The sequence below is a fragment of the Phocoena sinus genome, chromosome 4 (genome assembly GCF_008692025.1).
Source record: "Phocoena sinus isolate mPhoSin1 chromosome 4, mPhoSin1.pri, whole genome shotgun sequence".
Lineage (NCBI taxonomy): Eukaryota > Metazoa > Chordata > Mammalia > Artiodactyla > Phocoenidae > Phocoena > Phocoena sinus.
Window position 1 is genome coordinate 133,971,671 of NC_045766.1, and position 13,056 is coordinate 133,984,726.

General features: G+C 51.8%; 1 protein-coding gene across 1 annotated transcript; it reads left to right on the plus strand.

The window, feature by feature from the left end:
- Nucleotides 1-947: 947 nt before the first annotated feature.
- OLIG1 (oligodendrocyte transcription factor 1) lies at nucleotides 948-1,787 on the plus strand. The gene has a single exon (XM_032631660.1). It carries the CDS (start codon nucleotides 975-977, stop codon nucleotides 1,785-1,787), a length of 813 nt encoding a protein of 270 aa, XP_032487551.1. The 5' UTR covers nucleotides 948-974.
- The last annotated feature ends 11,269 nt before the right edge of the window (nucleotides 1,788-13,056 follow it).

The window sequence follows — 13,056 nt, forward strand, 5'->3', positions numbered from 1 at the left end:
GAGGCTGGGAGTAACCATTCCAATGCTACTGGTCCTTGAACCCAGAAATTTCGTTCTCAAACCTCGCAGGAAATCACGTATTTCAAAAAACCTGTTACAACCATGCTCATAGCGGCATTATTCACAATGGCCAAAAGGTGGAAGCAAACCAAGTGTCCATCTATAGAGAGCTGGATAAACAAAACGAGGTATATACATATAATGGAATATTATTCAGCCTTAAAAAGAAACAAAATCCTGACACATGCTAAAGCATGAATGAACATTGAGGACATTATGCTAAACAAAATAAGCTGGTCACTAGCTTACAATATGATTCCACTTATATGAGGCACCTAGAGTAGTCGGATTCATAGAAGAAAAATGGTTGCCAGGGGTAGCGGGGAGGACGGGGAATTGTTTAATGAGTACAGAGTTTCAGTTTTGCAAGATGTAGAGTTCTTCGGTTGGATGCACGACAATGCACTTAACACTACTGAACTGTACGCTAATAAACGGCTAAGATGGTAAACAAACCAATAGGCATATGTGTCCCCAAAAGTAGAGGTACAGGGCAGAAGGAGGTAGGCACAGTTGTTTTAGCCTCACCACGCCACCAGTCCTCCAAGAAGAGCCGCACTCCACCCGAAAAGGCGCGTCCCTCCCTCCTTCCCTCCCTCCCGGAGGCCCGTCCTGTGATTCTCCATGAGGCGCTCACAATAATGTCCTTAAGCGGTGCCAGCGGTACCTCCGCGCAGGCCTGAGGAGCGGGTGGCCAATGAGCACGCGCCTGCGCCGGACCTCGCGCCCCCATTGGCTGCGCCCAGCAGCCCGCGACCCCTCAGGTTCCCAAGCCGGGTTTAAAGGGGTTGGGCGCGGGCTACTGCCCTGCCATCCGCTCCCCGCGCGCAGGTCTGCGGGGAGGGGCGGCCTGCTGAAAGGTCCACCCCGGGGCGTTCCTGAAGGGCGCTTCGGCCCTCCCCACCGTCCCCCAGATGTATTATGCGGTTTCCCAGGCGCGCGTGAACGTGGCCCCTGCGACCATGCTGCGGCCACAGCGGCCGGGAGACGTGCAGCTCGGGGCCTCCCTCTATGAGCTCGTGGGCTACCGGCAGCCGCCCTCCTCCTCCTCTTCCGCCACTTCCTCCTCCTCCTCCACGACGGCCCCCCTTCTCCCCAAGGCGGCGCGCGAGAAGCCGGAGGCGCCCGCCGAGCCGCCGGGCACGGGATCCGGGCCGGGCGCGCACGCGGGCGGCGGCTCCAGGGCAGACGCCAAGGAGGAGCAGCAACAGCAGCTGCGGCGCAAGATCAACAGCCGAGAGCGGAAGCGCATGCAGGACCTGAACCTGGCCATGGACGCGCTGCGCGAGGTCATCCTGCCCTACTCGGCGGCGCACTGCCAGGGTGCACCGGGCCGCAAGCTCTCCAAGATCGCCACGCTGCTGCTCGCCCGCAACTACATCCTGCTGCTGGGCAGTTCGCTGCAGGAGCTGCGCCGCGCGCTCGGCGAGGGCGCGGGACCCGCTGCACCGCGCCTGCTGCTGGCCGGCCTGCCTCTGCTCGCCGCAGCGCCGGGCTCAGTGCTTCTGGCCCCCGGCGCCGTGGGGCCGCCCGACGCGCTGCGCCCGGCCAAGTACCTGTCGCTGGCGCTCGATGAGCCGCCGTGCGGCCAGTTCGCGCTTCCCGGCGGCGGCCCGGGCGGCGGCGCGGCCAGCCCCGGCCTCTGCACCTGCGCCGTCTGCAAGTTCCCGCACCTCGTCCCGGCAGGCCTGGGCCTGGCCGCGGTGCAGGCGCAGTTCTCCAAGTGAGGGCTGGCCCGGGCCCGGGGCGCGACCTCGGCCCGGCCTCCCGCCGCCCAGCTTCTGCGCGTCCCCGCGCCCTGCGCCCCGCGAGAGCAGGGCCGAGCAAAGAGGGCATTTCGAACTTTCTCGCCCAGAGAAAGCGACTGTTGGGCGTCCCTCCTCCCCGCCCCCTCCCCGGGGGAAATTAAAGTGACCCGAGCGGATGTTCGATAGGGCGTCGGGGCTGTTTGGGGTTCTGGATGGATTCCAGCTGCTTTGCGCAGCAAGTGCGCACTCTCACTGCCACTGTCACCCAGCGCTTGTCTCTCCCGGCTCCTGGAGTCGTGCGCTTCGCAGGGGGTGATGTGGACTTCAGGGCGCCATGCTAGCTCAGGGTGCGGCGGCAGGCCAGGCCCGATGGGACCAAGGGGCTGCTCTCGGAGGGCGGGAGGGAGAGGTGGCGGTGTTTTCTTCTCCTCGGCCAGGGGTCACAGGCGCCCTTGTTCCCAGCAAACAGCCCCTGTTAGAGGAGGCTGCCCGGCCCCAGAAAGCCGAGAGGGACCACTTAGTCGGTGCAGAAGGTCTCGGGCGTAGCAGACGGACCGGCCCTCTGCGGCTGGACGGTTGGCATCGCGGGGCCACGGGAGGGGGCGATGACAATTCCCGGGTCGCTGGGTGTGCTGGGTTGGGAAGTCCGCTTTCGTACCCCGACGATTACAGAGCAGCTTTTGATAATCGCATAACCGTGTGTTTTGCTGCGATTATTCGCTTTGAAATCCTGGGGTCTTCTTAGAACGGCAGTTTAGAACTCAAGATTCATCGTTTTGTCCCCCCCTTCCCCAAAGGTAGCGTAACCAACATTTGAGCTTGCTTAAAAACAACCACCTTTCCCCCGCAGAAGGGGTTCCCGGTGTCCTAAAAAATAGGTAACAATGCGTCTCGCCGTTGCCGTCCTGTCAGAAAGCACGTTGTCTAATTAACGTTCTGCCTCGTTAAAAGACACGGAGGGGAACCGGGAGCCTCACACAGCAGGCTGCTCGGAGGGGCCCCACTGCGTTGGCGACGGCGGGATGGCGTTTTCTGCGCTGTCCCTTCACGTGCGGGGTCTTGGACCAGCGCGTGAGGCGGGTCATCTGGCCGCTGTGCGATTGAAGAATTAGTGCATTGATTTGTTACAGACGTTAACAAATTACTCCACCCAAGATGATTTTATGATCTTTCAGAAGCTTGCTTTGGATTTTATGTTGAAGGTTTTGGGTTGTTGGTAGTAGCCGAATTTAACTGGCGTTTTATTTTTTTCCTCTAACTTTGTTTCGTTGTGCTGTGAAGAATCAACAAAATAAACATGTAAAAACCTTATATTTCCCGCCTGATTGGTTTGTTAATAAAAGTGTAAGGTGCCCTGGTGGATCCAGAACCTCAGGACGAAGGGTAATCATTAAAGGACGCGGGTCAAAATTTTTAAACCTGTCTTCCTGATTTGTAAAATAATCCAAAGAAGTCAACTGTAGGTCAAGTTCAGGCATCGCAGGTGAATGGGTGGGTGAGAGGAGGGAGGGAGGAATTCCAGGAATTAGTTCTTAGCCAAGCTGGGAGGGAGGGTCTTTTTACACTACAGTCTGAAAAATGGGCTATGAAATACATTTATGATAAAATTATTTTCTATCTCATCATATTTCTCAGAAATATACCTTTTTCTGTCTTAGTGGACAGAAGCTTAAACAATATCTCATGGCTATGAGCTCTCCCCCCATCATTTAAATCAGGTTGGAGTGGTCTCCCAGGAAATTATGACCTTGGACATCATTTTATTCTAACAAGTGAAGAAAACTCTTCTGTCTGATGATGATACAAAGAATTTGGAATGCGGACTTGCTCCCATGCAATATTCAAATATTCATAGTTCTTAATGAAATACAACCACATTTAAAGGTAGGGGGATCGTAGGGGAGAAATAGTGTCCCCTTTAACCTGTGGGAAATTAAAGAAAGGCCAGATGAGGTGATTTACTCAATTTTATCCACATTGGTTCATGTGAAGCATGTATACATTTAGGAAAAATGAGTATTCATTTTGGGAACACAGAAGGGATTGGTGGGGAGGCGTGCCGGCCAGATGGAATTGCCTTGCCTACCATCCTGGCTAAGTGACTATTTGCTCAAGGGGAGGGGCAGGAGAGGACTTGAGGGAAAGTAATGCACCAACCCATTTCGGGGAAGAGTTTCTCATTCTTCCTGACTCTGCCATCAGAAAGTTCACAGGCTTCTATTATAACTGAATTTGAATTGTGGCCTTCTGTGTATTTAACAGCTGTCTTTGCTTACCTTGCATCTTGACAATGGACAGAAAGAAAATGAACGACTAAATCAAAACTAAATCAGGTCGCCCCTGAAAAAAATATTTCTAGGGTATTAGAAATAAACAATTCCTCCAGTAGTCCCGACTATATCACCTAGATGCCATTCTCATTTTGAAAACCATCTCTAAAAGAAGCAGAAAGCTATAGGGCAGAAAAGGGATGGGTGGTCTCCCTCCTGTCTCTACTTACAGACTGGAGCAAGTACCAGTGCCTTATAGGAAAGGTAACACTACATGTGATTTTTGTATTTAACTGAGAAAAATCACAACCTATCGTGCTTTCCAGAACCACTAAAGATTACGAGTGAATTTCACAAGAATATGCAGGGCTGTTTTGAGTATCATCAAAATATTTAAATTATCTGCCTGCATGTAGCATCTTATTGGCCCATGTGCCAAGCAAGATTAGCGGACCCCCTCCTTACAAGGAATTGACATCCCGAAAAATAGCGTCAGAGGGCATTCAGCAGTCCTGTAGAATAAAAGGCAATTATATACGGTGCCCCAAATGCAGAGTTAGTCCTCTGAACGTATGTCTATGGGAGGGTAGCATATTCTGCAGGCACAGTTTTTAAGTGTAGGCATGTATGTTGTAGAGCAAGGAGTTGCTTTTTGAAGTCTGCAGGCAGGCTTTCTGCAGAAGGAACAAGTTTAAGCTGGTCTTGGAAGCGGCTGGGAAAGCAGAGAGGGTGTAAGACAGGCTCCTTGAGCAAGGTTCACCAGGCTTCAGAAGCACGATGAAAAGAAACACGTGGCTCAACGCCAAAAAATGTTCCCTGCACCCAGCCAACCACCAATTTGTGATCCCAGTGACAAAAGTGAACAGAACCTAAGGGGAAAATACACAAGGGCCCTGAGAAATTATGTTGTTATACGTGCGGGAGGCCAGGTGAACAATCAGTAAACAGAGAGCAGATTAAATGCACTGTGGGATTTCCGTAGCCTGTAGTGACGGTCTATTTAGAGGTGTTCTCCTCCAAGGGCAACTGATTACACCAGGTATGAAAATACGACCTTGTAAAATGTATAACTTAGAAGGTAAGTGTCCCCATCAGGAAAGAGGCTCCACCCCAAGTATGGGAAGTATTTCACTTTACCAAAGTTCAGATTATTAACAACAGTGCTTCCATGTTGCCCTTCTGGTTCAGGGTCACCCATCTAGTCTTTGCTGACTCCCCAGATACGCAGGTGAGGCTGGGTCCAAGCTGGAAGTCAATACTCAGAGTTTTAGCCTGCTAGCTAGACCTCACAGGCCGTAAAGGAAGCCAGCCAGAAGGACTTTTCTTTCTGCCACGCAAGCACACATTATGAACTTGCTAAGAACAAGGTGGTGGTTAGGAAGAGCTTTTTCTCACCGTGGCATACAGCACATCCATTGGGAAAATGCATTTCCTCCAGAAGGCCTTTTCTTGCTAGCTCACTGCCCCTTCCCTCTTCTGCATACTCATAAATATCAGTAAGAAGAGTACCACCTCCACTGAAGGAGGCTCAAGAAACCACAGATTGAAAACTGTCATTTTTTCTAACACACAGACTCACTTTTATCAAGCAACTTTTAGTTGTAGGGAAATATTGTTTCCAAGCAGGGTCCAGCTTCTCCTACCAAATACAAGATGTGAAAACAGAGTAGCAAATTCATCCTCAAGACCTAAACTAGCCTCTTTATTTATGGAGATGTTGCAAATGACTTCTTCAAGCAGTTTCCATTCTGTCCTTTTTAACTAAGCCCAGCATCAAAGCTGAAATGCCCGATCAGAAATTAAGCCAAAGTCTTTCTGCTCGTGTTGAATTGGCCCCTCCATTAGAAAACTTTCCCCTTTGCTTCCAGCTGATGTTGACAGGCCAGAGCTCAGACTCTGAGTTCAGGACAACCAAGTCCTTAAACATTACAGGCTGCTTGATGCTCGGGGGCATCACGCAAAGGGAGTGATTTCTCCTTCACACTCAGCTTTCCTCAATGACCACAGAGGACAGTGGACCACAGATGCCAGATCATCTCTGAGTCCCACAGAATGCCAGTGGGGCAAGAGACCCTAGGGGTTATCTTCCCACCCTCCTCCCTACCAATTAAGGCAACTGTGGCCCAGGAAGGTCACCAGCACGCCCGAGGTCCCAAGGTAGACAGAGTCAGCGATGCCAGGGTCCAGTACCTGCTCTGAAGAGGCAAAGGCTGCTTCCTTGGCTTGTCCTGGTGGGACTGGAGTCTCCTGGAAACAGGAATCCCAGCAGGAGTTGAGCACATCCTTCCTGCCCCCTGGAAAACCGCTGGCCTCTGGCCCCATCCAGCCTCTGCGCTCAGCCCTCCGTCTGCCCCTGCGAGTAGCAACCAGAAGCGGCAGACTCAGGGCCAGTCCCTTGCCGGGTGACCTGGCTGCAGTTTAGTCACCTGAACTTTATCCGGCAGCCTTGTCCCAAGCCCCGAGGGAGGCCCAGATCGGTGACAGGGAGTGGCAGAGGCAAAGCAAACCTTTTGAGAGATCCTCTGATGGTTACATGCTTGTCATTAGGGTTTCAGAAAGCGCCGCTCAGAAGGCAAGGGAATAGACAGCTGACGGACAAGGGCGGCAGGGCAGAGGGGAAAGCAGTGTCTTAGGGACTTCCACTTTGGGGGCTGCCTTTTAGTGTTTCCATGGTGACACTCAGTGTTCTCACACTGATGGACCCTGATTCTCTCAACAGTGCGGGCATACTTTTTGCCGAGTGTTTTTCTTGGGCGCAAATGTTTCTCCAAGACGCTGCTCGGCAGTAAGTGCTGGCTGCCACCAAACCCCAGGATAGAGGACAGGCACCCCGATGGGGGCTCTGAACGTGGAACACCAGCCAGAGGTAGATGATGGATGGGGCTGAGAGAAAAATGCTCACCATAGGCCCCAGCACTGGGATCCAGAAGGGCTATTGTTCCCCAGATGCTTCTAAGTAATATGGGTAACTCCTTAGAGGATGCCAAAGTGATACAACCAGGAGACTCCAAAATAAAAAGATCAGATAAGAACACATCGGTGGGGAGAGTGCGGGAGAGAAAAGCCACCTCACCTGGAAGCAGGCCGGTGGGAAAGTGGAGCAGCTGGTAGTGGGGGTGGCAGAGCAGCCGTAATAGGAATGAAAATGGTCTTGACATTGACAAGAGCTAGCATGGCGTTTATCAGGTACCAAGCAGGGTTCTAAGCATTTTACGTGCGCGACTTCATTTTGTAGGCGCTACTATTACCCCATTTTACAGATGAGAAAACAGAAGCATGAAAAGGTAGAAACTAAGGAAGCGGAGGCCACTTAAAGAAAGTCATGGAACCAGACACTGAAAGAAATGAGGCTTTGTCTGGAGGTGGGAGAGCCCTCTCTAGGTTTCTTTCCTCATCCTCAGCTCTCAAGGTGAGCACTCCCACCCACCTGTACTCCTCTGGGCCCAGGCCTGGCTGTAGTTGCTACTGTCAGAATGCATCTAATCAATGTGAAGTTGAGATTCAACACGTCCCTGCACACAGTGAATAGACGCTCCAGTTAATTCCTCCTCTTTCTTGAGTTAGAAATGCCCTGAGATCAGTGTGGTTATTTTGGATATTTCACTTCTAGCTTTTTTGTTTGTTTCATTTGTTCCACTTTTTTTTTTTTTTTTTAATTTCTGACGTTGCCAGATCTGGCTGCTATGAGGAAGGATGGTAGTGAAATACCAGGGATTGTGGGTGTGCCGGAAGGCAGACCTCACGCAGCCTGCACCTTCAAGACAGTGTCCCTGGTCCTGCTGGTGTTCAGGCAAAAAACCAAAAATCAAAACAAAAGCTTTGAAGGTAGTGATCACTAGGTGTCCTCCAATTCAAATCTTTTTAAATTTTTTTAAAAGCAACCCTAGGGGTTGAGCTATTCTTTTTTATTTTATTATTTATTTATTTATTTATTTATTGGCTGCGTTGGGTATTCCGTTGTTGCGCGCGGGCTTTCTCTAGTTGCCGCGAGCGGGGGCTACTCTTCGTTGCGGTGCGAGGGCTTCTCATTGCGGTGGCTTCTCTTGTTGCAGAGCACAGGCTCTAGGCACGCAGGCTTCAGTAGTTGTGGCACATGGGCTTCAGTAGTTGTGGCTCACGGGTTCAAAAGCGCAGACTCAGTAGTTGTGGCGCACGGGCTTAGTTGCCCCGCGGCATGTGGGATCTTCCCGGACCAGGGCTCGAACCCATGTCCCCTGCATTGGCAGGCGGATTCTTAACCACTGCGCCACCAGGGAAGCCCCAATTCAAATCTTAAAATCCAGAGTTGAGCCGAAGTAGAATCCGTAAAGAAAATTTTGAAGATAACTTGATACCATTTTCTCTACGTAGGGAGTATTTTGTTGCTGTTATTATGATCGTTTGGTCTTGTTTGCTTGCTTCTGGCACTTTGAGTCACATCATTCCCTGTGCGTTCCTGGCTCTTCATAGCTTTTTACTTCATCAGGGACAGTTAGAGTCAGGAGGCAAAACCAACAATTTTTTCATCACCAGTGGAGGGAACAAAACAAAACTGGACATCACAGCATCTCATTTAATAGACAGCTTTTGAATTCACTCATGACTGTGTAATCCATGGTTCTAGGGGCTCTGAGATGCCCTTTGTATTTTATACTCACAAAGACCCAAAGTAACTCAAAGGGAGAGTTGTCAGCTCTGAAACATAAACCATCCCCTGGGAGTGTGTGAGGGAAGGATGTGCTGAAGGGGGCTAGTGGGGCAGACCCGCACCCACGGGAGGGACAGAGATGGGGGAGAGTCCCTTCATCTCCCCATTGCCTCCTCTCCTGGAACCCATGCTGTGCTCCAGCGCAAATACCAATCTGCTCTCCCATCTCCTTTTCACCCTCCAGTTCTCTTCCTGTAGAGTCTTAACTACACACTGCCTCGTGCCTCCCATCTGTCCTGCCTCGCCATTGGCTACTCTACTCACTGGCCACGTGACCTTGGAGAGGCTACTTGAACTCTTGGTGCTTCAGGCTCTTCAACTCTAGGATCTAATACTAGGAGCCACCTCACTGGGGGTTAAGCCAGGCAGTGCATGTCAATGGTTAGCACAGTGCCTATTGTAATGGTGGTTGTTTTTCCTGTTGCTACTCAGACAGTTCTTTCCATCAGCTAGAAATATATTAGTTACATGATTATTATCCTGTTGATAGCTCCTTCAGAAAGCAGTGGTGTGCACACAATCATTCCCATCTTCTCTTGCAATTCATGAATAGGGCTCAGGACAGCATTGGATGGTGCCAAGTAAAAATCCATTTCTAACGAGCAAAGCTGCCTTCTAAAATCTCCAGCTCCTTCCGGCACTAGCTCAAGCCCAACGGTGGCTTTCGAGGGACTTCCCCTAGGGAGCCCTGTACTGGGCTCTGTCCTTCCAAGTTGGCTCTCAGAGCCCAGCTACGACCCCCTGCTACTGTGGAGGCAAAATGCTTCTCCAAGACAGAGGGGGCCGGGCACCGGGATTCTCCTTCTCCTGCCGATTGACTAGCAGACAACGGGTTCTTCAGAAGCCACAACATTTCAGCTGTTTTGGCCACAATAGCCACAAGCTGAGTGGGTGTCATTTTGTCCCAGCGGAGTGTCAGCTCAGGACAGCTCCGAACACTGTCCACTGGTTTGTGGTGAGGGGCATAAACACCAGGCTGGCTGAATGATGTCACTGCCTGAGTCATCCCTATACACAGAGTCCGAAGAGCACTCAGGCCTACAGGGCTGCAGGAAGGTGCTGGGGCTCCTCCCAGCACCCAGTGAGCCCGGGGCCGGACTCAACCATCATGTCTCTGTCCAACAAGGGAGCGGCTTCCTGCTAGGTACCTACACACGCTTATTTCTCAAATAGTGCTGTGGTCATGTAGTCTCAGGGGATGGTGCCCAGAACAAGTGTCAGCCTGTGTTCAGGAATTTGCCTCATCAAAAATACTTGTTGAATGAGAAAGGAAGGAAGGAGGGAAGGAGGGAAGGAGGGAGGGAGGGAAAGAGGGAAGGAGGGAAGGAAGGAAGGAGGGAAGGAAGGAAGGAAGGAAGGAGGGAAGGAAAGAAGGAAGGAAGGAGGAAAGGAAGGAGGGAGGGAAGGAAGGAAGGAGGGAGGGAGGGAAGGAGGGAAGGAAGGAAGGAGGGAAGGAAGGAGGGAGGGAGGGAAGGAGGGAGGGAGGGAAGGAAGGAAGGAGGGAAGGAAAGAAGGAAGGAAGGGGGGAAGGAGGGAAGGAAGGAGGGAGGGAGGGAAGAAGGGAAGAAGGGAAGGAAGGAAGGAGGGAAGGAGGGAAGGAAGGAAGGAAGGAAGGAGGGAAGGAAAGAAGGAAGGAAGGAGGGAAGGAAGGAAGGGAGGGAGGGAGGGAGGGAAGGAGAGAAGGAGGGAAGGAGGGAAGGAAGGGAGGGAGGGAGAGAAGGAGGGGAGGAGGGAAGGAAGGAAGGAAGGAAGGAGGGAAGGAAAGAAGGAAGAAAGGAGGGAGGGAAGGAGGGAGGGAGGGAAGGAGGGAAGGAAGGAGGGAAGGAGGGAAGGAGGGAAGGAAAGAAGGAAGGAAGGAGGGAAGGAAGGAGGGAGGGAAGGAAGGAAGGAGGGAAGGAGGGAAGGAAGGAGGGAGGGAGGGAAGGAGGGAAGGAAGGAAGGAGGGAAGGAAGGAGGGAGGGAGGGAAGGAGGGAGGGAGGGAAGGAAGGAAGGAGGGAAGGAAAGAAGGAAGGAAGGGGGGAAGGAGGGAAGGAAGGAGGGAGGGAGGGAAGAAGGGAAGGAGGGAAGGAAGGAAGGAGGGAAGGAGGGAAGGAAGGAAGGAAGGAAGGAGGGAAGGAAAGAAGGAAGGAAGGAGGGAAGGAAGGAAGGGAGGGAGGGAGGGAGGGAAGGAGAGAAGGAGGGAAGGAGGGAAGGAAGGGAGGGAGGGAGAGAAGGAGGGGAGGAGGGAAGGAAGGAGGGAAGGAAAGAAGGAAGAAAGGAGGGAGGGAAGGAGGGAGGGAGGGAAGGAGGGAAGGAAGGAGGGAAGGAGGGAAGGAGGGAAGGAGGGAAGGAGGAAAGGAAGGAGAGAGGGAGGGAAGGAGGGAAGGAAGGAAGGAGGGAAGGAAGGAGGGAAGGAGGGAAGGAAGGAAGGAGGGAAGGAGGGAGGGAGGGAAGGAGGGAAGGAAGGAGGGAAGGAGGGAAGGAGGAAAGGAAGGAGAGAGGGAGGGAAGGAGGGAAGGAAGGAAGGAGGGAAGGAAGGAGGGAAGGAGGGAAGGAGGGAAGGAAGGAAGGAGGGAAGGAAGGAAGGAGGGAAGGAGGGAAGGAGGGAAGGAAGGAAGGAAGGGAGGGAGAGAGGGGAAGAAGGGAGGAGGCCTTATTAATATTCAAATTTTAAATCATAATTATGTTTTGTTTCAGACTCATTAATTAAATGATGATCTTAAACTGGTTAACAGGACCCAGTCAGAAAAAAATACTCTGATTAATTAAACTTGTCTCCCAAAGTAAAATAAAATAGATGAGACCTGTTTTTTGCTACTCGGGTCTTAGGAGGAAATAGGGCATCGAGAAGCAAGTAGTGCCTGGACTCGGTTGAGGCCAATGAAGCACTTCCTTGGATACAAAATTTAAGGGGGCACCAAAAACTCAGTTATCACAATAAAATTTTACTGTGATATTTTTTAAAAATTCAAAATTGATGCAAAAATCCATGAACAAAATATCAAAAGTTTAAATACAGACAGGACCAGTGTCACTGATTTTTTCCCAGCCTCCAACACAGCAATGGAGGCAAGCCTCCACCTGCCCCCTCCCAGTTTGGAAGGGCCATTCCCATGTCACTCATGAGGCCATAGCCGCCCCACTGTCCCTGCTCTCCTGGACCAGGCCAGGGAGGCTAGAGGGAAGCACTTCAAATGCTGAAGGTAGCTCTCTGTCCACTGATTCCAGGGTCATAACAGGGGTGTAAGGGGCAGCCCTGGGCAACCTGGCTGGCATCCGAACCTTCCCTTCCCAGTTCCCCTCTCCCTAGCTCTGTTACCTTGCACAGCTTTATACGGAAACTCTTTTAAGCCTTGATATCCTCATCTGTGAAATAGGAGTGATAATGGTGTTTGCTCTCAGGATTAAATGACACCTGTGAGCAGAGCGCCTGGAACCATCACGACTGTAGACAAGCCCAGGAGCCCATGTCTCCCTCTCCTTGGGAGCACAGGCCGTGCAGCAGCAGGGCTGCTCGCAGAGGGAACAGTTCCTGTTCCCTTCAGCTGTTTGTGTAGAGACCGGTGTGGCTGCCCGTCCTGAGGAATGCAGGACGGAGGACACAAGTGTGCCTGGAGTTGTTTGTGTTTCTAAGGAACCTCGAAAAGGTAGTAGTAGTAATATCGCAAAAGTGGTGGTCCACGCTGTTACTGAGCATCTCACGAGGCATGTTATTTATCAACAAGCCTGCACTAAGGGCTTGGGGTAGACAAAAGAGTTCAGAGGAGGGAATCCAGCCCAACAAGAGGGAGGGCAGGTCTTGGGGCTGGAGTGAGCTGCACCCTGTTCTCAGCCCTGCTGAGCACAACTTCCAGCCTCAAAGTCTGAAGCCCTGGGAGACGAGGGAGCTCCCTCTGCCAGGCCCAGGGCTTCATCCTCTCACCTCACCAAGTGGTGGTGTCACCTGGGGCTGGAAGCCTGGTGACTTCATGCAGGGAGCCTGGGGTCACCATATCAGGGCACACTTGACAATTAAACATAAGGAGGCTTGGAACACGGTCCCATGTCACCCAAGGCCCAGCTGGGTAAAATAAAGGGCTTTGTTTTCTGAGCAATGGCTGATCCTCGCACACTCCTGCCTCTCACACCAAAATCTTAACCCTGGGGAGATGGTTCACCAAGGCAAGGAATAGATAGCCCACCTTTCCCGCTGTCTTTGTTGTTGTCTGAAAGTTTTCGGAATGTCGTCAATATTATACATGTCAGATTTTTAAATTCAATCTATTCATTTGAAAAATGCTTGCTGTGGCTTTTATAAAGAGGGGTGCCTCG

What these genes read in the sequence shown, in the direction of transcription:
- OLIG1 (XM_032631660.1), top strand. Translation starts at nt 975, where the DNA reads ATGTATTATGCGGTTTCCCAGGCGCGCGTGAACGTGGCCCCTGCGACC.